Source organism: Budorcas taxicolor, chromosome 5 (genome assembly GCF_023091745.1).
Source record: "Budorcas taxicolor isolate Tak-1 chromosome 5, Takin1.1, whole genome shotgun sequence".
NCBI lineage: Eukaryota > Metazoa > Chordata > Mammalia > Artiodactyla > Bovidae > Budorcas > Budorcas taxicolor.
In genome coordinates this window covers 38,887,818-38,914,407 of record NC_068914.1, presented here as the reverse complement: position 1 = coordinate 38,914,407, position 26,590 = coordinate 38,887,818, and the positions used below count along the sequence as shown (strand labels likewise).

The 26,590-nt window shown below is 44.0% G+C and overlaps 1 protein-coding gene across 1 annotated transcript in view; it reads left to right on the top strand.

Annotated features, from left to right (window-relative positions):
- The first annotated feature begins 387 nt into the window (after positions 1 to 387).
- KCNK1 (potassium two pore domain channel subfamily K member 1) overlaps positions 388 to 26,590 on the top strand; it is a 71,235-nt gene continuing 45,032 nt past the window's right edge. Inside the window, exon 1 of the mRNA XM_052641174.1 lies at positions 388 to 742. Within this exon, the coding sequence (XP_052497134.1) occupies positions 388 to 742 (355 nt within the window). The remainder of the gene's footprint in view (positions 743 to 26,590) is intronic.

Below are 26,590 nucleotides of genomic sequence, written 5' to 3'. Positions count from 1 at the left end.
CGGCCGGTAGCTGGAGGAGCCCGGGGGCGGGGCGAGAAAGGGCGGGGCTCCTAGAGGCCCGGGGGGCGGAGCCCAGGGCGGACGCTGCCAGGCAGCGCGCGCAGCCCCCAGCTCAGCCTCCAAGTTTGCCCGGCGGTTTGGGGCGACTCTCTGGTTACCTGAGCCAGTCACCACGTCAGCGCCACATCATCTGGGCCCTTTCTGTTAGAAAGGAAACAGGAAAAGAAGGGAGCAAAAGCTCTCCGGAGCGGCAAGCCAATCGCAGGCAGCAGGCGCTGCGGGCGGAGCGCGCGCGCGGGCAGCGAGGCGGGCCCGAGGGGGCGGCGGGCATCCGGCGAGCGGCGGGCCGGTGTGCGGCGCGGGCCTTGCGGCCGGGCGGCGGGGAAGATGCTGCAGTCCCTGGCCGGCAGCTCGTGCGTGCGCCTGGTGGAGCGGCACCGCTCGGCCTGGTGCTTCGGCTTCCTGGTGCTCGGCTACCTGCTGTACCTGGTCTTCGGCGCCGTGGTCTTCTCGTCGGTAGAGCTGCCCTATGAGGACCTGCTGCGCCAGGAGCTACGCAAGCTGAAGCGGCGCTTCTTGGAGGAGCACGAGTGCCTGTCGGAGCCGCAGCTCGAGCAGTTCCTGGGCCGGGTGCTGGAGGCCAGCAACTACGGCGTGTCGGTGCTCAGCAACGCCTCGGGGAACTGGAACTGGGACTTCACCTCCGCGCTCTTCTTCGCCAGCACCGTGCTCTCCACCACAGGTAGGAGGCCCGCCCCGCGCCCCCGACCCCCTATCGGCCTTTCGATCCGCCCGCCCCCTTCCGCCCTCTGTCCCTGTGCCCCTCCGGCGCTGCTCGCGGGGGACCGGCTCCGCGGCGCAGGAAGCCGGCGAGGTGGCTTTAGAGCTTGGGGGTGGCCTCCCGGAGCTCTTGGATCGTGGTCCCTAAACCTTCGGCCTGGGTAGCAGCAGGGGTCCCCCTCCCTGGGCTGCCTTCTTTGGTTCGCGACACTCTACCTCGAACTGCCCTCTTGGAGTCGTGCAGTCCTGGCGGCCGCGCGGTGAGGCCCGGGCTGATGGAAACTCTCGGGTGCTCCGAGGGCGCTCACCTTCCTCCCGCTCGCGTCTCGGCGGGGGAGGGCTGCCGAACCTTTAACGCGCTGAAGGGTCACTTTCCGGAGGGAGCCTGTCTTTTCATGATACGGTGGTGTTTCGGCTCTTTTCTATGTGGGGGCCCTTTCGGGGTAAGCCGAGTGACATCATTATGCTCTTCGCAGGTGACCTTTGAGCGCAAAGGCGGATCCGATTGCTTTTCGGAGCGGGAGGAGGGGTGAGGGAAAGGAGCATCCGATCGCCCGTGAGCAGGCAAAATGGGGGCACCCTGATTCAGCAGTTTTTGGTTTTCGCAACTTTTCGTGTCCGAGGCCACCCTTCAGCTTCCAAGCACCACTTGGCTCGTACGGCTCACCTGGCAGCACATTCGCTAAAGGCGGGTGTCCTGGGGGCGGGCGAAGGCCGTCCCTGCGCCTCAGGGCGTCGTAACTGTGCTACGTTGCGTGGCGAAGGCTGAGTTGTCCCAGCCATGGGTAACTGGTGCACAGACACCTGAGGGGAGTTGTTATCCATTGGAATTTGGACCCCGGAAAGTGGCCTCGAGCATCCAGCGCAGATCAGTTCTCTGAGCAGTCCGTCTCGGCTTCCACAAGGTCACCGGCTTCCTAGTTGCCAGCGACGTCCTGGAACCTAAGCCTTGTGATTTCCCTGCCAGGGGCGTGTGGCACCCCACCCCCACCTTTACAGGTGAATCAGCTTTCTGTTTCTCGGACTCTTCCTTCTCCCCACCCCCTCTCTGCCTCTCGCGGTTTATTTCTTTATAATCCCCTTGGGCTAAACCCAGTTGATTGTTCTGGTAATTATTTGGTAATGAGTAATGGTAAGCCATCCAGGTATCCTGTGAAACAGTGATTCGCAAGTGTGGGGTGAATTACTAAACTGACTTGAATTTGCCCTGCAATAAAAAGAAGTAGAATTCTAGTTTGCATTGAGACACTGTTTAAAAGTAGCCTTAAGGCAGACCTGTTATTTTACTTTTTAACTTTTCCAACACTCCTCTTGAGCTTTTTTTTCTCCCTCCCCTCCTCGACCAGTTCTGCTTTCTTTGTCTTTCCTGGCTCTGTTCCCCAGAACTCAGGGTGCCTTTCCTTGGAGTATGTGCTAAATTGGGAATCGTTTTTTTCCCTGCAAAAGCAAGTGGTTTCACAGAGCTGCAGAAGATCCACAACTGGGTCACAATGTTGGGTAAATATTATGGAGAATGATGGTAACTTTTAGTACTTTCTAAGTAACAGAGTAAGGACAGTGTTATGAGGAAAAGGACAGGTTTGCTGCTCCTGGGCAGCACACTTCCATCACTGACAGCCCATATACAATCTCAACATCACGGGCACGTAGTTAAATGTCAAATATATTAGTTTACATCTTGAACAGACTATTATTCCCCAGATTCCCTGCTGTCCCTTTTTGCAATTACAAAAATCCACAGTTCTTGTTAAAAAAAAAAAAAGATGGGGAAAGATGTCTTATATTGGTATTCAAATTGCATTGTAGTTCCTAAGAAAGTGTGTATTCAGGCAAAACAAGAGTTCATTTAGGAAATCAGTGCAAGGAGCACTTAAGGATAAACTAGATGAAAAAGGATTGCCTCTTGGTTTGTAAAATTAGCAAAGCAATGAATTCTTGTTACTGATAAAATAGAAATTATTGATTCAAATAGAATTCTATTAAAATGTAGAACTGTATTCTGAATCAAGGATACTCTTCTCTTGGTTTTGTATTGACCCATCCCCTGGTTTTGTATTGACTCATCCTCTGCCATGTTTGATGTTCCATGTGTTTATTGGTTTTGTAGCAGAGGATCAGGTGATTTTTGGTCAATACATTATACTTCCTTACCAGCAAAGTGTTTTCCAGAAAAGTACCAGGCAACTCAAATCAACTGGAATTGTGGTTTATGCTTTTCTTCAGGTAGATTTTTTTTTAATTTTAATTTTAAAAATTTATTTTTTATTTTTGCTGTGCTAGGTCTTTTTTAAGGCACTGGGGCTTAGTTGCCTCATGCCCTGTGGGATCTTAGTTCCCTAACCAGGGATTGAACCTGCATCCCCTGCACTGGAAGGCAGATTCTTAATGACTTGTCCATCCCCTAGACATGCTGTAATTTTTTTTTTTTTAACTCTTCCACCATAGTGGATGGCAACTCACAGAGATTATCATTGCCCAGTCAATCAGTGTGGTCAGCTCTTGGCCTGGCCAGAATGATAACAATTCCTGTTACAAAAATGTGGTTCTTGGTAGTCATCGTCATAATATGGAACATGAACATTTTATGGCAGAACCTTCTCATCCCAGAAAGCACAAGCTTCCATTTATGGAAATAAGTGGGTAAAGTCTTCATGGTCTGTTTATAAGAAGCCTTGAATTGATAATTCAGTCATATTCTTTTCATTCTCTCCTCTGCCAAAGACTCTGAATAATTTCCAGAAAATCATGTCACATCTCTTTACTTTTTGATTAAAAAAAAAAAAAAAGATATAGCAACGTCCACATAGAAATCATGAGGATGGAAGAAAGTACAGTTTCACTTTTTCAAAGGGAAAGAGATGTGGGCTTAAGAAATATTCACAATCTAAAAGTTGAGACTTATGTTTCACTTGGTGGGAATTTTTAAGACTTCAAGCCCAGGAGAAGGCATCTCAAGCAACCGTGAGAGAACTGCTCTGAGGAGGCGAGAGGGGGAGCCAGGTTATGTAGAAGTTTTGCAACCAAGGGCCTTGAACATCAAAAGATTAACGCTGAGAATTAAAGGAAACCCAGATGATGTCTCAGGTTAAAGAATTTAGTGCTTGTCTAGGTATGGGAAGATGGAAGAGTCTGGGCTCACGGAAATCATTGCTTTGATATGTGCCTCATCTGTCTCGGGCCAGTACCCTGTACCCCCGTCCTGAGTTTCCTCATCAGCTCACGCTCCACGGCGGCTGCAGTGGCTGATGATGTCCTTGTTTACTGTTACGGCAGGAAAAATTCCATTTCTCACAGGTTATTTTAGACTCAGCTACTTCCCACTTAGAACTTCCCAGGTGGTACAGCGGTAAAGAATCTGCCTGCCAGTGCAGGGGATGCAACAGACAGAGGTTCCATTCTTGGGTCAGGAAGATCCCCAGGAATAGGAAATGGCAACCCACTCCAGTATTCTTGCCTGGGAAATTCCATGGACAGAGGAGCCTGGCAGGCTACAGTCCATGGGATCGCAAAGAGTTTAACATGACTGAGTGTGTGCATGCATGTGTTGAGGTGCACACACCTTGAGGTGATGCTTGGAGAGTGACAAGTCACTTTATTAAAGTTGTCTTTAGTAGCCAGATAAGATGATGATTGATCTCATTCATTCTTAAGAAGAGTTTATCGTGTCAGTTACTATGATTTGCTTCTTTTTCTAAAAACTTTATTTGTCTGTTTATTTATTTGGATAATAGGGTCTTAGCAGCACGTGGGATCTTCTTTTCATCATGCAGGATCTTTCCCTGCTTCCCATGGACTTTGTAGTTGTGGCACATGGGCTCAGTAGTGCGGTATTTGGGTTTAGTTGCTCTTCATGTGGAATCTTAGTTCTTTGACCAGGGATCGAACCCCAGTCTCCTGCATTGCAAGGCAACTTCTTACCCACTGGACCATCAGGGAAGTCCCACATTTGTTTCTTTATTCATTCCCCTAAACAGGGGTCTATCATGATGGTGGATGATGCAAATGCAGTTTACGACCTTTGCTGCTTTGTGAGCATGAGGCTCACACGATTGCTGAGTCCCCCTTTCTGCCATTGGGAGCATGCTGCCTTATCAGTGTTTATGAAGAGATGTTTTGAAACTTGTATTTAAAGAACTCAGAAAAGGAACTTAATTTACCTTGTTTTACAGTGGCCTTTGTTTTAGCCAGGTTGGTAGCATTGGTATTTTTCAAAAAGAGAAAGAGGGAAAAGGTAATAGGAGATACCTGACAGATCCTTAGTCTTCAGATTATTTTCAGAAGGAGAAATGTATTATCACTAACAGCAAATACTTAATTGAGCTTTTAGAATAGAATCAGTTCAGTTCAGTTCAGTCACTCAGTCGTGTTCGACTCTTTGCGACCCCATGATGCTGCGGTCTTTGATACTGGGAGGGATTGGGGGCAGGCGGAGAAGGGGACGACAGAGGATGAGATGGCTGAATGGCATCACCGACTCAATGGAGGTGAGCCTGAGTGAGCTCCGGGAGTTGGTGATGGACAGGGAGGCCTGGCGTGCTGCGATTCATGGGGTTGCAAAGTCAGACAAGACTGAGCGACTGAACTGAAGAATGGTTTTTACATTTTCAAATAGCTTTCTAAAAAGTCAAAAGGAAAAAAGTACTTCCTGATCTGTTAAAGTTCTATGAAAAACACATCTCAGCATCCATAAACAAATTTTATTGATGCACAGACACACACCTGTTTTCTTCTGAATTACAGTTGTTTTCTACCATGAGTAGTTGTGACAGAAACCAGAGGGCTGTGGGACCTGAAATATTTACTGTCCAACCTTTTGTAGAAAGTTTGCTGCTGCTGCTAAGTCGCTTCAGTCATGTCTGACTCTGTGCGACCCCATAGATGGCAGCCCACCAGGCTCCTCTGTCCCTGGGATTCTCCAGGCAAGAACACTGGAGTGGGCTGCCATTTCCTTCTCCAATGCATGAAAGTGAAAAGTGGAAGTGGAGTCGCTCAGTCGTGTCTGACTCTTAGCGACCCCGTGGACTGCAGCCCACTAGGCTCCTCCGTCCATGGGATTTCCCAGGCAAGAGTGCTGGAGTGAGGTGCCATTGCCGAAAGTTTGCTAATATCTGCTTAAGATAATGCTTGGAAGAAATCGTTCAGTCAGAGGAGTTCTAAGTGCCTGACTAATTTTTAGAAAACTTTCTAGAAGACAGTTTAGCTCTTCAGGTTTCTTTGTGGTTTTTTAAAGTGGTTTGCAACATTTAAATTAGGTACTGCCACCCACAGCTGCTTCTAGAACACATGATTATTATAGGATGTCACTAGTTTTGGTCAAATTTGTGACACTTTTTTTTAATGGTAACAAAGTTACACTTCACATTGGGATTACTTTATTTAAAATGTGTTCAGTTCAGTTCAGTTCAGTTGCTCAGTAGTGTCTGACTCTTTGCAACCCCATGAATCGCAGCACACCAGGCCTCCTTGTCCATCATCAAATCCCGGAGTTCACTCAGACTCACCTCCATCGAGTCGGTGATGCCATCCAGCCATCTCATCCTCTGTCGTCCCCTTCTCCTCCTGCCCCCAATCCTTCCCAGCATCAGAGTCTTTGCCAATGAGTCAACTCTTCGCATGAGGTGGCCAAAGTACTGGAGTTTCAGCTTCAGCATCATTCCCTCCAAAGAATACCCAGGGCTGATCTCCTTCAGAATGGACTGGTTGGATCTCCTTGCAGTGGTGAATCCATATATTGTGTCTAGAGAAAAAATGACAACAATGAAGGGAATTCCACCAGAAACAAGCAAGTAAACTCATCAGAAGAGAGATCCGACATCCCACACGCAGAAGTTTCCATTCTTTCTTTGCAGGAAACGCTTTGGCCTTGCTTCTGAGCCTTTATACTAATTCTAACAAATTAAATGATCTGGTTTTCAAGCCTATAACAGCTAAAGAAAGGAAAGGCACAGCTCTAGGCAAACCTAAGTGAAAGGTCATGAAAAGGCATATACCTTAAAAACGAGGAAAATAAAAGGATCCTATGTGCCAGGCAGTGTTTCCACGTATTACCTTCTGTGTGTTGTCAGGAAGTGATGAGGTGTAGTCATTATCCTCACTTTACAGAGGCTGAGGCAGAAGTTTTGCTTGAGTGACTTCTCTAACTAGATCACAGAGCTAGAAGTCATTGGCCTTGATTTGAATCTAGTGTCCCACTCTTTGGACCCCATGGACTGTAGCCCACCAAGCTCCTCTGTCCATGGAATTCTCTAGGCAAGAATAATGCTCACATTGCAGGCAGATTCTTAATCATCTGAGCCACCAGGGAGGCCCGTTGAATCCAGACATGTCTGAATTAAGAACTTGAGTTGCACCTAGTATCTGAGCATAGGAGGTTGTTTCTAGATGCATCTGATTTCCCCAGATTTGGAAGTCGAAGTCATCACCGCCATAGTTCAACATGTATGTTTAGCGGTAGGGCCTTTAAAGAGGTAATGAAGTTAAAATGAGGAGCCAGTGAGAAGATGGCTGTCTATAAGCCGAGGGAAGAGGCCTCAGAAGAAACCAAGTTTGTAGACCCTTTGATCTTGCACTTCCAGCCCCCAGAAAAAGTGAAAGTGAAGTCACTCAGTCGTGTCCTACTCTTAGCGACGACCCGATGGACGGTGGCCTACCAGGCTCCGCGGTCCATGGGATTTTCCAGGCAAGAATACTGGAGTGGGCTGCCATTTCCTTCTCCAGGGGATCTTCCCAACCCAGGGATTGAACCCAGGTCTCCTGCATTGCAGATAGACGATTTACCATCTGAGACACTAGGGACAGAACCGGGAGCAAATACATTTCTTGGTTGAAATCACCCAGTCTGTGGTACTTTGTTGTGGAGGCCTGAGCAAACTAATATAGAATTACTCAGGTAATTATTGTTTAGTTGCATAAACAGAAATAACACCCCTCCCATGAGGAAATCAACCTTGAATATTCGCTGGGAGGACTAAAGGTGAAGCTCCAATACTTTGGCCACCTGTTGTGAAGAGCTGACTCATTGGAAAAGACCCTGATTCTGGGAAAGGTCAAGGGCAGGAGGAGAAGGGGATGACAGAGGATGAGATGGTTGGATCACATCGCCAACTCAATGGACATGAATTTGAGCAAACTCTGGGAGATAGTGAAGGACAGGGAAGCCTGCAGTGCTACAGTCTATGGGATTGCAATGTGTTGGGCATGACTTAGTGACTGAACAGTACAGATACATGAGTACAAAGATAATTTTTTTTTATTGAAGGATAATTGCTCTACAGAATTTTGTTGTTTTCTGTCAAACCTCAACATGAATCAGCCATAGGTATATATACACCCACTCCCTTTTGAACTTCCCTCCCAGTCCTATTCCTCTAGCTTGATACAAAGCCCCTGTCTGAGTTTCCTGAGCCATACAACAAATTCCCATTGGCTATCTATTTTCCATATGGTAATGTAAATTTCCAGGTTACTTTTTCCATACATCTCACACTCTCCTCCCCTCTCCCCAAGTCCACAAGTCTATTCTCTTTGTCTGTTTCTCCACTGCTGCCCTGTAAGTAAATTCTTCAGAACCATTTTTCTAGATTCTGTATATATGCATTAGAATATGATATTTATCTTTCTCTTTCTGACTCACTTCACTCTGTATAATAGGTTCTATGTTCATCCTCCTCACTAGAACTGACTCAAATGTGTTTCTTATATGTACCACAACTTTTTTACCCATTCATCTGTTGATGGACATCTAGGTTGCTTCCATGTTCTAGCTGTTGCAAATAGTGCTGCAATGAATAGTGGGATACATGTGTCTTTTTCAATTTTGGTTTCCTCAGGGTATATGCCTAGGAGTGGGATTGCTGGGTCATACGGTGGTTTTATCCCTAGTTTTTTAAGGAATCTTCATACCGTCTTTCATAGTGGCTGTATAGATTTACATTCCCACCAACAGTGCAAGAGCTTTCCCTTTTCTCCACACCCTCTCCAGCATTTGTTGTTTGTAGACTTTTTGATGATGGCCATGCTGACCAGGGTGAGGTGATATCTCACTGTAGTTTTGATTTGCATTTTTCTAATAATGAGCAATGTTGAGCATCTTTTCATGTGTTTGTTAGCCATCTGTATGTCTTCTTTGGAGAAGTGTCTGTTTAGGTCTTTTCCCACTTTGTGATTGGGTTGTTTGTTTTTCTGTCATTGAGTTGTATAAACTGCTTGTATATTTTGGAAATTAATCATTTGTCAGCTGTTTCATTTGCTATTATTTTCTCCCATTCTGAGGGTTGTTGTTTCGCCTTGCGTATAGTTCCCTTTGTTATGCAAAAGCTTTTAAGTTTAATCAGGTCCCACTTGTTTACTTTTGTTTTTATTTACATTAGTCTAGGAGGTGGATCATAGAGGATCTTGCTTTGATTTGCGTCAGCAAGTGTTCTGCCTGTGTATTCCTCTGAGAGTTTTATAGTTTCTGGTCTTACATTTAGGTCTTTAATCCATTTTGAGTTTATCTTTGTGTATGGTATTAGGAAGTGTTCTAATTTCATTCTTTCACATGTAGCTGTTCAGTTTTTCCAGCACCATTTATTGAAGAGGCTGTCTTTGCCCAAGAGGCTGCTCTTGCCTCCTTTGTCAAAAATAAGGTACCCATAGGTATATGGGTTTATTTCTGGGCTTTCTCTCGTGTTCCATTGGCCTATGTTTCTGTTTTTGTGCCAGTACCATACTATCTTGATGACTGTAGCTTTGTAGTATAATCTGAAGTCAGGAAGGATGATTCCTCCAGCTCCATTCTTCTTTCTCAAGACTCCTTTGGCTATTCTGGGTCTTCCGTGTTTCCATATGAATTGTGAAATTTTTTGTTCTAGTTCTGTGAAAAATGTCATTGGTAATTTGATAGGGGTCACATTGAATCTGTAGATTGTATTTGGTAGTATAGTCATGTTCACAATATTGATTCTTTCTACCCAGGAACGTGGAATATGTCTCCATCTGTTTATGTCATCTTTGATTTCTTTCATTAGTGTCTTATAATTTTCTGTGTACAGTTCTTTTGTCTCCGTATGCAAGTTTATTCCTATATATTTAATTCTTTTTGTTGCAGTGGTGAATGGGATTGAGTCTTGAATTTTCTTAAAATCTTTCTGATATTTCTTTCTTAGTATATAAAAATGCAAGTGATTTCTGTGTATTGATTTTGCATCCTGCAACTTTTTAAAATTCACTGATTAGCTCTAGTAATTTTCTGATACTATCTTTAGGGTTTTCTATGTACAGTATCATGTCATCTGCAGATAGTAAGAGCTTTACTTCTTCTTGTCCAATCTGGATTTCTTTTATTTCTTTTTCTTTTCTGACTGCTGTAGCTAGGACTTCCAGAACTATGTTGAATAATAGTAATAAAATAATAATAAAAGTGGAAACTTTTGTCGTCTTCCTGATCTTAGGGGGAATGTGTTCAGTTTTTCACCATTGAGAATAATTGCTGTAGGCTTATCTATGGCTTTTATTATGTTGAGGTAGATTCCTTCTATGCCCATGTTTTTGAAGAGTTTTAATCATAAATGGGTGCTGAATTTTGTCAAAGACTTTTTCTGCATCTATTGAGATGATCATATGGTTTTTATCTTTCAATTTGTTAATATGGTGTATCACATTGATTGATTTGCATATGTTGAATAATCCTTGCATCCCTGGAATAAACCCAACTTGATCATGATGAATGAGCTTTTTGAAGTGTTGGTGAATTCTGTTTGCTAAAACTTTGTTCAGGATTTTTGCATCTATGTTCAACATTGATATTGGCCTGCAGTTTTCTTTGCTTGTGTTGTCTTTGGTTTTGGTATCAGGGTGATGGTGGCCTTGTAGAATGAGTTTGTAATGTTCCTTTCTCTGTAATTTTTTGAAAGAGTTTTAGAAGGATAGGCATTCGCTCTTCTCTGAATGTTTGATATAATTCTCCTGTGAAGCCATCTGATCCTGGGCTTTTGCTCTTTGGGAGATTTTTTAAAATCACAGCTTCAATTTCAGTGCTTGTAATTAGGTTTTTCATAATTTCTATTTCTTCCTGGTTCATTCTTGGAAGATTGAATTTTTCTAAGAATCTGTCCATTTCTTCCAGGTTATCCATTTTATTGCCATATAGTTGTTCATAACAGTCTCTTATCATCCTTTGTATTTCTGCATTGTCTGTTGTAACCTCGCCTTTTTTATTTCTAATTTTGTTGATTTGATTCTTCTCTCTTTTGTTCCTGATGAGTCTGGTTAAAGGTTTGCCAATTTTGTTTATCCTCTTAAAGAACCAGCTCTCAGTTTTATTAATCTTTACTATTGTTTCTTTCATTTCTTTTCCTTTTATTTCTGCTTGGATCATCATGATTTCTTTCCTTCTACTAATTTTGGGGCTTTCTGTTCTTCTTCCAGTCATTTTAGGTGTAAAGTTAGGTTGTCTGTTCAATGTTTTTCTTGTTTCTTGAGGTAGGATTGTATTGCTATAAAATTCCTAGAACTGCTTTTGCTGCATCCCATAGGTTTTGAGTTATCGTGTTTTCTTTGTCATTTGTTTCTAGAAATTTTTTGATTCCCCTTTTGATTTCTTCAGTAACCTGTTGGTTATTTAGAAACGTATTGTTTAATCTCCATGAGTTTGTGTTTCTTACAGTCTTTTCTTGTAATTGATATCTAGTCTCAAAGCATTGTGGTTGGAGAAGATGCTTGATATGATTTCAACTTTCTTAAATTTACTGAGGTTTGATTTGTGACCTAGGATGTGGTCTTTGAGAAAGTTCCATGTGCATTTGAGAAGGTGTATTCTGCATTTGGGGGGAATGTCCTGAAGATATCAATGAGATCCATCTCATCTAATGTATCATTTAAGACTTGTGTTTCCTTATTCATTTTCTGTTTTGATGATCTGTCTATTAGTGTGAGTGGGGTGTTAATGTCACCTACTATTTTTGTGTTACTTTCAATTTCTCCCTTTATATCTCTTCGTGTTTGTCTTATGTATTGAGGTGCTCCTGTGTTGGGTGCATAGATATTTACAATTGTTATGCCTTCCTCTTGGATTGATCCCTTGATCATTATGTAATGTCCTTCCTTATCTCTGGTAATCTTTTTTAAGGTCTATTTTGTCTGATACGAGGATTGCTACTCCAACTTTCTTTTGCTTCCCGTTTGCATGGAATATATTTTTCCATCCTCTCACTTTCAGTCTATATGTATCTTTAGGTCTGAAGTGGGTTTCTTGTAGACAGCATATATATGGATCTTTTTTGTTTGTATCCATTCAGCCAGTCTGTGTCTTTTGGTTGGAGCATTTAATCCATTTACATTTAAAGTAATTATTGAGATATGTGTTCCTGTTGCCGTTTTCTAATTGTTTGGGGTTGATTTTGTAGATCTTTTTCCTTCTCTTGTATTTCTTGGCTATATAAGTCCCTTTAACATTTGTTGTAAAGCTGGTTTGGTGGTACTGAGTTCTCTTAACGTTTGCTTGTCTGGCAAGCTTTTGATTTCTCCATCAATTTCAAATGAGATCCTTGCCGGGTACAGTAATCTTAGTTGTAGATTTTTCCCTTTCAGTGCTTTAAATATATCCTGCCATTCCCTTCTGGCCTGCAGTGTTTCTGCTGAAAGATCAGCTGTTACACGTATGGAGTTTCCCTTATATGTTACTTGTTGCTTTTCCCTTCTGCCTTTAGTATTCTTTCTTTGTATTTAATCTTCGTTAGTTTGATTAGTATGTACCTTGGCATGTTTCTCCTTGTTCTTACCCTGTATGGGAGCTTTTGCACCTCTTGGACTTGATTGGGGAAATTTTCAACTGTAATCTAATACCCTTTTTTTTTTCTCGTACCCTTTTCTCATACCCCAGAATTTTCTCATATGTAATTCGAAGGTTGGTGCATTTGATATTGTCCCAGAGGTCTCTGAGACTATCCTCAGTTCTTTTCATTCTTTTTACTTTATTCTGCTCTTCAGAAGTTATTTCCACCATTTTATTTCCAGCTCACTGATTTGTTTTTCTGCTTCAGATTGTGTTGTTTGTCTCTGTATATTATTCTTTAATTCTTCTTGGTCTTTGTTAATTGATTCTTGTATATTCTCCATTTTGTTTTCGATGTTTTTGATCATCTTTAGTACCATGATTCTGAATTGTTTTTCAGGTAGTTTGCCTATTTCCTTTTCATTTATTTGGACTTCTGTGTTTCTAGTTTGTTCCTTCATTTGTGTAATATTTCTCTGCCTTTTCATTATATATATATATATATATATATTTTTTTTTTTTTTTAACTTATTGTGTTTGAGGTCTCCTTTTCCCAGGCTTCTAGGTTGAATTCTTACTTTCTTTTGATTTTTGCCCTCCTAAAGTTGGTCCAGTGGTTTATGTAAGCTTCCTATAGGGTGAGATTTGTGCTGAGTTTGTTTGTTTGCTTTTCCTCTGATGGGCAAGGCTGAGTGAGGTGGTAATCCTGTCTGCTGATGATTGGGTCTGTATTTTTGTTTTGTTTGTTGTTTAGACAAGGCATCCTGCATAGGGTGCTACTGGTGGTTGGGTGATGCCGGGTCTTGTATTCATGTGGTTTCCTTTGTCTGAGTTCTCACTATTTGATACTCCCTAGGGTTAGTTCTCTGGCAATCTAGGGTCTTGGAGTCAGTGCTCCCAGTCCAAAGGCTCAGGACTTGATCTCTGGTCAGGATCGAAGATTCCACAAGTGGTTTATTATGGCATTAAGTGAGATTAAAACAAATACCCCAAAATGAGAAACTAAAGATGAACCTCAGACAGATGGCAGTTACAAAATCAGGCAAATAGTAATTAAAATAATGGAATATACGCATATACACCCATAAGCAAAGTCAAAACAGTCCAACAAAAATAAAGTACAGTAGATTGATGCATCGAACAGAGAAATCAAAAATTACATCTACCAGTTAAGAACAAAACTAACTAAAGCACAAATCAGAAAACAAAAATAAACCAAAGTGCCAAGTGGGGAATAAAGCTATGAAAACAAAACTAACAAATATGTTGAGAGGAAAGGAAAGAATGAAAAGAGAGAAAGAATACATATGCAAAGTTAAATAGAGGTAGAAGAAGATTTATGTACATTAAAGATTAACTGCAAGGGGAAAAGTACAGTAGGAAAGGTGAACAAAGGAATAAAATGTAGAAAAAATATAATAGACTTTTAAAATTAAAATTAAGAAAAGGAAAACTCCACAGAACTGCAAAAGCCCAACATAGGGGCAGATGTTTATAACAACAATAAAAATTGTATCTGAATATACACATATACATGTACACCCATAAGCAAAATCAAAACAGTCCAACAAAAATAAAGTATAATAGATTGACCCAGCAAACAAGGGAAACCAAAAATTATATCTACCAGTTAAGAACAAAACTAACTAAAGCACAAAGTGGAAAACAAAACTAAAGCAAGGTGCCAAGTGGGGAATAAAACCATGAAAATAAAACTGACAAATATGTTAAGAGGAAAGCAAAGAAAGAAAAGAAAGAAAGAATATATGTGCAAAGTTAAACAGAAGTAGATAAAGAAAGTTTATATATATTAAATGTTAGCTGCAAGTGGAAAAGAATAGTAGGAAAAGCAAACAAAGGAATATAGAAAAAATAATAAGAGGTTTAAAACTTAAAAAAAGAGAAAGAAAAGAAAAAAAAATAGGAAAACTCCACAGAGCTGCAAAAGCCCAACACAGAGGCAGAGTTTTATAACTACAATAAAAAAATGTGGGGGGGGGGGGAAAAAGCGCAAAAGTTCAATTAGATTTCATAGTGCCAAGAAAATCGACAACTACAACAGAGGGGGAAAAAAAGGGAAAAAAAAAAGAAAAAAATCCAAAAGAATCTACAGAACAAGTACAAACATAAGAATAATAAATATTTTTCTTGAGTCACTGCTATCAGGGTCCTTCCCCTCGCTGGGAGTCACAGTCCACCTCACCTCCCTAGGATGCCCTCCAAAACTGTGATCTCTGGACTTGCTGTGGAGGCAGCTCAGATTCTAGTCTGGTCTTACTCCTGTGTGTTCTTGCCTCCAATGTCCACAGCTATCAGAACTAGTGCATTTTCTTTTGTGGGAGCTCTCAATGGCCTTTTATATATTCCATAGACACAGAGTCTGCCTAGTTGATTGTATGGATTTAATCTGCAGCTTGTACAGCTGGTGGGAGGGTTTTGGGTCCTCTTCCTTAGCCACACTGCGCCTGGGTTTCAATTGTGGGTTCATTTCCACCTCTACATGTGGGTCATCCGTTGGAGTTTGTGCCTGAGGCTGCCTTGGAGGGCTTGGATTTGCCCCTGTGAGGGCCAGGTGTGGAGGTGGTGCAGCTGCTTGGGTTGCAGGGGTTCTGGCAGCACCAGGTACTCAGGGGTGTTGGCAGCTATGGCAGCAGGAAATAATAGTGTTCTAGAAGGGTATGGCAACCAGTATTGGCCAATGCACTCCAGTATTCTTGCCTGGAGAAAACCCCTGACAGAGAAGCCTGGCAGGCCACAGTCTACAGGGTTGGAAAGAGTTGGACACGACTGTAGCAACCCTGGGAGCATAGACACAAGGTTTTTCTTTGTTGCCTGTGGCAGCTCTGCATGAAGGTGGTGCAGCTGCTTGGCCTGCAGGGACCCTGGCGGTGCGAAGTGTGCAGGGACATGGACTGCCTCCGCCGCAGGAGTTATGGCCCTTTTTTTGACCCTCTTGTAGCTGGCGATCAGAAGGCCTCTTTGGCTAGTCTTTCTCTGTAGCTCCCCCCTATTCAGACACTTAGAGGGTTCCCTTGCCTGAGGTCCTTCTCTGTTGTTCGGCGCATCAGGCACTTAAAGGGGCAGCCTGGCTGGGGTCCTACTCTGCAGTTCAGTGCTGGCATGTGGGGAGAGAGAGGCTATGGTGGTAGCTCGTGACTCAGCAGTATCGCCTGGCTTCCATGGCTGCCTGGCTTTCCTCCACAGGCATTTCCCACCACAGTCTCCTCCCTCACATCCCCTCCATCCGTCTCTCTGCAGTCAACAGCAGCGCTCGCCCTGGGATTGCTCCACAATCCCTAAACTCCAGCTCCCAGCCCTTGTGCCTTCCAGGGGACCTGCATCCCTGACCGGTGTATGTATGGCTGCGGAGGACTGTCTGATTCTCATTTCATTTAGGCTGCCACAGATCAGCTGTTTCACTCTGAGCCTTAAATGTTCCTCCTCTGACTCAGACAGTTGCCCCGATGTGGAGGTCAGACCCCTGCTTCCATTCCCCCCCACCCCGCCGAGGGCAGGTCCGGTCCTCCTAACACTCCTGTTTCTCCCCCAGTTCCTTCCTCCTCCTGAGTTTTTCGTGGGTCTATATATTCTTCCCACTGGTCAGGTCCTCCTGTCCGCTCTCAGCTGGTGTTCTGCATGCACTTCTGTGTCTGAAGGTGTATTCCTGATGTATCCGTGGAGGTAGATGTATTCCACATCCACCTACTCCTCCACCATCTTGTTCTCCCTCAGAAATAACTTTTAATGTCCTTAGTATTGTGGCCAACATTTTCATATGCTTGGTTTGGACATCCTTGTTGTACTATAGAACACAGTCTCGTAATTGATAGAACTGAAATATATTGAATTGATTATTGAAATCTCAAGAGCAATACTACAACGTGCTTAAGAAAGCAGAGATGCGTGTGATAAATTTTAGAAATATTTCCCAGTGATGATCAAAGAGTAGATACTAGTGTTTAAGGTGTAAACTCAGACCTGTCTATAGAACATCAGTCCTTTAGTATTTTTTTTCAAGACTACAAATATGCTGTTATCTGTACCTATTTTATGACACCTGTGACATACTGTTATGGTTATAAATGACAGTATCTTCAAAGAAATGATGTGTTGCTTTTATGACATAACTGTATGTCTTGTGAAGAATACAGTCTTCAGTGTTCCCAGGAGCCTCGGCGGAAGTCTGATGCATGTTAGGGCAAGTAGTTTTATGGAGCCACTTTTCAGATGACAGCTGGGGCAGTGCGCCTGTTGTGTGTGGAGGAGGAGTGTGCTGGAAGGTTGAAGCAAGTGGAGTTGCTGATGCTGAACTGTTTGGACCCATAACAACGTCCACTTCACATAGGTCGACTCACTACAATGTGGTTTCAAGCATAGAAACGAATCATCCACGCTGTACTCTCCCCTTGGCTGAGTGTCTCTCCCCGAGTGTCCCAGGCTAGACTTTGTCCTCAAGAGACATCATCTGATCCCAGCTGTGGCCAAATCCATGAAACACTGAGCCGCTTTGATTCTCCGTTGACTGCTGTGTCATCACACTGCCTGTTACTGGCGGGAGACAAAGGCTCTCTCTCTTTTGAAAAGCAGGCAACTGTGAAGGTGTCTTCTTCACCCTATGATGTTTCTTTTCCTCTCTGGGACTCAGTTGGTGCTCTGACTTTCTTTGTTTCTTCGGGATGGACTCCTTGTCCTTAGAGTTGGTGGCCCCTCTGTGTCAGGGCAGGGCTATGCTCCTAGCCTGAGGCTAAAATGGAGAAGGGGGGGAGGTTGTCAGATTACCTGTTCCACATTTTCAACAAATGAAAACTGTAGTTTTCCAAAAAGATACCATATTTTTGCTTTACTCTCCTGGGTTTCTACTTGCTCTTTTCCGATAAATTTCTTTAATCATTTAAGTCAGGATCAGTTCAGTTCAGTTCAGTTCAGTCGCTCAGCCGTGTCCGACTCATTGCGACCCCATGAATCTCAGCATGCCAGGCCTCCCTGTCCATCACCAACTCCCGGAGTTCACTCAGACTCACGTCCATCGAGTCAGTGATGCCATCCAGCCATCTCATCCTCTGTCGTCCCCTTCTCCTTCTGCCCCCAATCCCTCCCAGCATCAGAGTCTTTTCCAATGAGTCAACTCTTCTCATGAGGTGGCCAAAGTACTGGAGCTTCAGCTTTAGCATCATTCCTTCCAAAGAAATCCCAGGGCTGATCTTCAGAATGGATTGGTTGGATCTCCTTGCAGTCCAAGGGACTGTCAAGAGTTTTCTCCAACACCACAGTTCAAAAGCATCAATACTTCGGCGCTCAGCCCTCTTCACAGTCCGACTCTCGCATCCATACATGACCACAGGAAAAACCATAGCCTTGACTAGATGGACCTTCGTCGGCAAAGTAACGTCTCTGCTTTTGAATATGCTGTCTAGGTTAGTGGAGGTATAATTTACATATGGGAAAATATATCCTTTTTTAAAAACTGGAGTATAACTGCCTTACAATGTTGTGTTAATTTCTGCTGTACAGGCAAGTGAATCAGCTCTATGTATACATATATCCCCTCCCCCTTGGACCTCCATGCCGTCCCCTTAGGTCATCGCAGAGCACCCAGCTGAGCTTCCTGCGCTGCATATATATAGCAGCTTCCCACTAGCTATCTGAACCTTCCATTCTTCTGTTACAGCGCTTACCACCTGGTACTGACATCATTTGTTTTCCTATCTGACCTCCCCCAAGAGCCGTCTTGAGGATAAGCACATTATCAGTCTCCTTTGCATCCCAGCCTCAGTAGGTCCTGAGCAGCCCGCTCCAGTATTTTTGCCTGGGGACTCCCATGGACAGAGGAGCCTGGCAGGCTACAGTGACTTAGCAGAAGCATGTGCAATTTAAGGCACACTTCCTCACGCATCAGAGCCTGTTTCCTCTTCTGGAAAATGAGGAAGGCTCTGAAGATGTTTCAAGAGACCTTAGATATAATCTTGTTGCCTTAATGGGGAAACAGAGTCCCAAAGTGCTTTAATAACTTTTAAAGTTATTCATATTGTTGACTGAAAAGTTTTACACCATCTAAAAATTGAGAGTTGTGTTTTATTCTACGGTCATATTGAGGACTTCAATCCTGGGGCAAACATCTCAGATAACTTTGAGAGACCACCATGAAGGAGGAACCAGGATATAAGAGAGTTTTTGGAACAAAGACCAGGTGGTCAGAACATCAAGAAGTTGCCATTAATTAAGGAAAACCAGACATCTCAGGTTAAGGAATTTAGCGCTTTTCTATGTATGGGAAGATGCGCAAGTCTGGGCTCATTGAAATCATTCCTTTGATTATGATCTCAATTCTCTGGGGCCAGCATCCTGTGCTTCTTTCAAATCCTGAATCACCTCCAGGGTGCCCGGTTGGGCGGCTGTAATTGATGGCTTGATGGCTGCAACAACCTTTGTTTATTGATATAGAGCAGGCAACATTTTTTACCCACAATATAAAAGCAGTTGTAGTATAATACTGTACCTATTATAATACTGTATCTTATGTCTACTCAGTGCCCTGTGGAGGGCCTTAGCTTATCTATAGGAAAGACAAGGGGATTCTTCACCCAGAGTCTTGTTTCTTGGGTTTTTTTTTTTTTTTTTTTTTTGGCTGTGCTAGGTCTTTGTTGCAGCTCTCAAGCTTACTCTAGTTGGAACACGGGCTTAGTTGCCCCGCTGCGTGTGGGATCTTAGTTCCCCGACCAGGGATCAAATCCACATCTCCTGCATTGGGGATCTTGCCTTCCTAGATGTGTCCGTCTAGCAGGGGGAGAAATGCAGGAAACAAGATAACTAAAATACATAGCACTTCCTGTGGGGAAATCCGAGGAGAGCCACCCTGCAGCAGAGGAGACCAGGGTGCAGGGAGAGTGCATTAGTGCGTGCTCGAGGCGGACTGGGGTCTAGGAAAGGGGGTCTTGTTTGTGAGGAAGCCAAACAAAGCCTTACCGAGGAGATAGCATTTGAGTAAAGAGCTGAAGGAGGTGGGAGGGCATTATACAGCTATTTGGCGAACTGTGTTCCAGGACCAGGTCCCCGTGTTGGAGACCACTGTGACTGGAGCCCAGCACGCAGGGAGTGATGGGCACATGGTGAAGGATGTCATGTTAATGTTTAATTGCCAAGTTGTGTCCAACTCTTTTGTGTCCCCAGGGACTGTAGTCTGCCAGGCTCCTCTGTCCGTGGGATTTCCCAGGCAAGAATACTGGAGTGAGTTGCCATTTCCTTCTCCAGGGGATCTTCCCGACCCAGGGATCGGACCCATGCCTTCTGCATTGGCAGGTGGATTCTTGACCCCTGAGCCACCATGGCAGCCCTGCAGGATGTCACAGGCCACTGCCCAGCCTTGGGCTGTTCTCTCAGCGAGGTGGAGAGCCCTGGGAGGTTTTGAGCAAAGGGCAGTGGAAGTTGGTGGTGAGACTGGTTGGATTTCGTGTACCTATTGATAATAGAACCAAGAGGATTTGCTGATGGATTGGACATGATTTGTGAGATAGAGTAGTCAAGAGGGACCCCTGGGTTTTTGGTCTTAGCCACTGACCATATGGAGATGGAAGGAAAGCTGGGGAAGGATCAGGTGTTGGGTAGAGCTCAGATGTTGGCCTGCTGAACTTGAAATCTCTCCTGGGTGTCCAGGGGTCCCCAGGAAGCATGCTCCCACCCTAGCGTGGTGGTCCTGGGGAGACTGTAACTGTGTTTGCTCAGTGGACCGAGATTTTAAGTTACGTCGATTTATCTGATGGCAAGAGGTTGTAGACTTGCATGGGGCGATATCTGAACTTGTCCTCGAAGGAGAGAGAGTATCCTTAAACAGGAAAGAGGGAAAAGAACTCAGATTGAAAATGTGAATTCTTTGGGCTGAGTTGTCCTTTGATGATTGCATTTAACCTTAGTTTAAACTCTGTACTTCAACCTCCAGGCTAGGAAAGAGCATCTAAATTATCATTGTTTTCTTTTTTTTTTAATTTATTTATTTTCTACTTTAGTATTGCATGTGGAAAACTGAGGGGGAAAGAGCAGAAGGATTTGCTTCATATTTTCTTAAGTTTAACAATAGTATATTTAGTACTTAATAATAGTTCAATGTAAAATTTATGTTATATATTTTCAAAGAAACAACACATATAATGTACAATCTTTAGTACATTTTTTTTTCTTTTACGAGCAGCTAACATCAAAGTTAGATGATGTTAACTAACAGTGAGCTCCCAGTCTTGTTTTTGTTAGTCAAGGCTATGGTTTTTCCAGTAGTCATGTCTGGATGTGAGAGTTGGACTATAAAAAAAGCTGAGCATCAAAGAATTGATGCTTTTGAACTGTGGTGTTGGAGAAGACTCTTGAGAGTCCCTTGGACTGCAAGAAGACCCAACCAGTCCATCCTAAAGGAAATCAGTCCTGAATATTCATTGGAAGAACTGATGTTGAAGCTGAAACTCCAATACTTTGGCCACCTGATGCGAAGAGCTGCTCATTTGAAAAGACCCTGATGCTGGGAAAGATTGAAGGCAGGAGGAGAAGGGGACAACAGAGGATGAAATGGTTGGATAGCATCACTGACTCAATGGACATGAATTTGAGTAAACTCCAGGAGTTGGTTATGGGCAGGGAGGCCTGGCGTGCTGCAGTCCATGGGGTCACAGAGAGTCCGACACGACTGAGCTGAACTGAACTGAACATCAAAGTTACTGTTCTGCCAGAGTTACTAGGTCATTTCTGTTTTTAGGAAGTAAATTAAAAAACATGAGTGTTTTTTTTCCCCCACAAGGGATCTAGACATTTTAGGAGTCTATCAGCTTCAAATAAACACATTTACAGTTTGTAACAGATGGGAAAATTATCATGTGACTCTGAAAACCACTTAAGTAATTTTCACTTCTTGAGAGTATTTTGTTTTTTATGTTTACTGAATTATCACTCAAAATGATCAAGTATCCTTTTCTTTTTCTTAAAAAAAAAAAAAATTTTTTTTTTGGATGTCTCCTTCACTTGTGCATAGCAGGAAGGGAAGTGGAAAGTTTGAAACTAGAATTAAAAGGTGAAAACAGTCTTGTAACTAAAATTCTTCAAATATTTGAATACCAGTTGCCAAGGCATTCAGTTATTTAAAGACTGGTTAGGTGGATTACGTTAATTAAAGCAGCAGGAGAGGGCTACCTGGGTGTCTGACGCCCCACTGAGAAGCTCTGGAGCCACCAGGTCACAACCTACCTGCCCCTAGTGATGTGACATGAGTCACGGCCGGTGACTCATGCAGCGCCCAGTAGGGTGTGCAGAGCCCGACCTCACCCCCACCAAGGGGACTGGCAGTCTGCCACCTCCTGTGCTCCACCTCCATGATGCATCTTGTGTTTAAAGATGGAGAAAAAGGACAAAACTGAAATTAACAACAGCGACAAAAATGCAAACTCCTATTAGTAGTTTATGGAACACGATCTAAATCTGCATTTGTTCTCGCGGCTCTGGCTAAACACCTGTGATTTGAAAAAATCATCTGAAAGAGGCTAAAAAGACATATTTGCCACCTGAATTTCCTCTCTTACTTCAGTCACAACTGTGTTTTGTGTGTTGATCGTTGCTGGCCATCCCCTGCCCTCTCAGGGATGTTTCATGCCACGTAGGGCTGGTGGGGGGGAGTATGTGTCCAGGAGTTTTTCTTGCTGACCCTGTGTGGCCCTCTGCAGTGTCCACATGGCCAGCTGAGGGCAGGGGCACCTCTGGGCAGGGTCCCTCCTCGTCGCGAGCAGGGCTGGCTTTCCCTCACTAGCCCGGGGAGTGGAGCTGTGGAATAGGATTCTCCTCAGTGGTATCGGACTGGATGAATACGACAGAGTATAGAGCAATGAGTAAAAAAGTGAGAATCGCGAATTATTTAATACTTTTAGGGGTTTTCCGATGTACCGAGTGACTCAATATAGACTTCAGTCAGTGTTACTAAAAGTGTTCCTTGAAGAACTTTAAAAAGTGAGCCCAGGGGCTTGAGTGAAAGGTGATGGGATAGATGGTGCAGAAACCTTGATCAGGAGAACAGAAGCAGTCATCGTTAGCAGGACCCATTGATGATTTCTCCAGAGGTCAGTTGTTTCTCTGTGCAATGAAGGGGCTGAGCTTCTCCTCCAGCTCTGAAGTCCTATATGGTCCTAGGTCTTGGGAGTGTCTACTGAATGCTTATATACTGCGCCCCACATATGGAGCCACATACAAATCCTAAAAGTCGGGACTTCTCTGGTGGTCCAGTGGTTAAGACTTTGCCTTCTAGTGCATAGGGTGCAGGTTCAGTCCCTGGTTGGGCAGCTGAGATCCCACATGCCTTAGGGCCAAAATCCAGAACATAAACAATAGAAGTAACGTGGTAACAAATTCATTAAAGACTTAAAAAAGATCTTAAATGGTCCACATCACACAAAAAATTCTGAAGAAATAAAAAAGACCTAAAAGGGATAACCACTGATCTCACAAAGCCTGCAGCCCAGCTACAGAGGCAAAACTCAAACATAAAACCCTCAGAGAGCCATACTGGTGTAGACACCTAACTACTGAATTGGGTGGGCCCCTGGGGGCATCTGGGCTTTTCCAGTGGCTCAGCTGTAAAGAATCTCCCTGCAATGCAGGAGCCACAGGAGATGCTGGTTTGATCCCTGGGTTAGGAAGATCCCCTGGAGGAGGGCATGGCAACCTACTCCAGTATGCTGGCCTGAGAAATCCATGGACAGAGGCCTGGTGGGCTACAGTCCCTAGGGTCACAAAGAGTCGGAGACGACTGAGCAACTGCAAGATTTTGCGGAGGAGAACAGGTTGGGCTTAGGTGTTCAGAGAAGCCGCATGTAGGTGACTGAGATGAACAAGCACGTTGTGTGGCACAGAGGAAAGGGGATCAGAAGGAAAGGCGTGTGTGCTCAGTGCAGGTGCCCAAAGAGGAACTGAGCCTGGCCTTCAAGAGAGCATGGGTGACCAGTCTCTCCCAGTCCAGAGCCATCTGTGGGCGAGGGGCTGAGAAGGACCTGCAGGTGGAGGCAAGAGCCTCAGATGCGAGAAGCCGAGTTTGCTCTGGACTCTGGGGGTTAATAGGGAGCCACTGCAGGTTCCTGAGCCTGCACTATGATGAACAGCCTAGTCTGCAGACTGGCTTACAATGCGGGAAGCTAGATGTGGGGACCATGGCTCTGAGGCTTCTGCAGACATTCAGACACAGGTAGGTTGCACTAAAGCAGAGACAGAAGTGTCCAAAGGACCACCAGAGCATGGAGAGTTGCAGGCATGTGGTATCTTCCTGGACCACGGATCGAACTGATGTCCCCTGCATTGGCAGGTGAATTGTGAACCCCTGGACCGCTGTGGAAGTCCGCTCATAAATGCTTGGAGGCAAATGCACCCCTTAGTATACGACTTTAAATTCATGATCTTACTCTGTTTTCTTCCTCATCAGATGTGATATATATACATATGTGATACATATAGTTTTTAACCACACATGTGATCACATTTGCTGAATCTGCTTTTCCTTACTGCTGCCTTATTGGAAAGCTGTGAACTCAAGAAATGAGTTCCATGTTGAACTCACAGTTGTTCTTGTAGCCAGGATACTTCCACAGTTCCTAGGTGAGTCTGAGAGAGATTTCCATACATGGAAATGTTAGAAAGTAAAGCAAAGTTTATCACATTTTTTTATTCTCTTAAAAGTCTGCCAAGACAAAGTTATGGTTACTAAGGGGGAAAGGGATGGACGGGGGAAGGATAAACTGAGAGTCTGGGATTAACCTATGCATGCTACTACATATAAAATAGATAAACAGCAAGGACCTACTGTCTAGCACAGGGACTTCTATTCAGCACTCTGTAATGACCTATATGGGAACAGAATCTAAAAAAGAGAGGACATATGTATATGTATAAACAATTCACTTTGTCATACAGCAGAAGCTAATATAACATTGTAAACCAACTATACTCCAATAAAAATTAATTTTAAAAAACAATCTGCCATTTAACCCCTGAGGATCCACCCGGGTGCATTTCAGGGTTAGACACCACTTCAGCTGCACCTCCCCACCCCACCCCCAGCCCCACCAGCTCTCCTTTCTCAGATGTGCTCTCAGGGCAGTAAGAGCCCAATAGGAAGTCAATAGAGAGCTCTCCTGGGACTTCTTTGGTGGTCCAGTGGCTGCAACTCCATGCTGCCAACACAGAGGGTTCGGGTTGGATCCCTGGTTGAGGAACTAAGATCCCACATGCCGCACAGCATGGCCAAAGCACACACAAAGAAATAAAAGTCCAGAGCTCTCGTGCAGCAAGTGAGAGGCAGGGCTTGCTCGTTTCCAGGAGACTAAATTAGCATAGGTTAAATATTATTCTTACAATGATGTCACCCTTACTTCCATTCTAATATGCTTTCTTGAATAGGGGGAAAAAAAAAGTGTTACCTTTGGCCTGGAGAATTTTGCACCACCCGCAGTCTGTTTTGTTTATACCAGTGTTGAGAATTCAAAATTCTAAAAGACACAATGGTTACTGTTTCCTTCCCCGTGTCACCAGTTGGATATCATGTCAGGATGTATGCCCATGAGAGTGTGCTGCTCATTGGGTAGCTGATGTCTGTTTAGCTGTAGGGGGAAAGGAGAAGAATCATTGCTGGAAGACATGAAGTATAATTAGCCCCACCTCATTATGTTTCTTCTTAATGCATAGGCTTTTCAACCCAAAAGTTATCAGCTCAAAAGCAGAAAATATTAACTCTAGCTTGTGCCCTGTTACCTTAAAGAGGGTATGCAATGTGTTAACTCAGTGTGAATGTAATTGAATTCCCCCTTGCTTGTACACATGATGGTTTTCAGAGCTACTTTCTCTTTTACCAAAAAGTGCAATAAAGCCACCCATCTCCATCTACCCACTTGGCATGTTTTAGAAGGTGAGCACATTCAGGAACCCAGTGAGACGATTCCTTTGTTTTTGAGTATTTCCAGCCTCCTGTCTTTCCCGCTCACCTGTGCAATGAGTCTGGGCTGGGATCTAGCGATGTGTTCCTATAGAAGCATCCTCACCCTTCTCACACAGCCTGCTCATTCCTATGTGTGGTCTTATCACAGGCTGATGTTGTTGTTCAGTTGCTAAGTTGTGTCCAACTCTTTGTGACCCCATGGACTGCAGCACACCAGGCTCCTCATCCTCCACTGTCTCCTAGAGTTTGTTCAAATTCATGTCCATTGAGTCGGTGATACCATCCAACCACCTCATCCTCTGCCACCCCGTTCTCCTGCCCTCAAACTTTCCCAGCATCAGGGTCTTTTCCAACGAGCTGGCTCTTTGCATCAAGTGGCCAAAGTGTTGGACCTTCAGCTTTAGCATCAGTCCTACCAGTGAATATTCAGGGTTGATTTCTTTTAGGATGACTGATTTGATCTCCCTACAGTCCAAGGGACTCTCGAGTCTTTTCCAGCACCACAGTTTGAAAGCATCACTTCTTTGGCATGCAGCCTTTATGATCCAACTCTTATATCCATACATGACTCCAGGAAAAACCATGGCTTGGACTACACAGGTTTCATAAAAGGCTGATAGGTTCAGCCTTTTCCCTAGCAGGTAATCTGCATTTCCCCTTCAATGCAGAGGTAGTGAGAGTGTGTCTTCCAGAAGCTTCAGTGACTAATACTGTCTTCTGGTTTGATGATCCCCTCAGATTCAGGCAGAGCCCTGTCCTGGACCCTGGAGAGGGATTGTAGCTCAGCTTGGCTCTGCGCCTGAAGCCCACTCTGACTTCCAGTCCCATAGACCAGTGTCTGCCCAAGACGCCAGGACCCTCGAATCCTGGCTCTGTTTGTGTGCTGCTGAGCTCATTGCAGGAGGAAAGTATAGCTTTGTGGACTAAGTAGGAACCAGACATTTTGCTGACAAACTTGAAACAGTTAATATGTGTTTTGTCTTCTTAGTTCAGGCAAGGTTCTTTTCATTCCCCTCAGGCCTCCTGCCAAAGTTAATGATTCCTCTCATGATATGTTCTGCATGAATTCACTTTTACATGGACATACTTGACCTGTTTCCTACTTTTTTCCC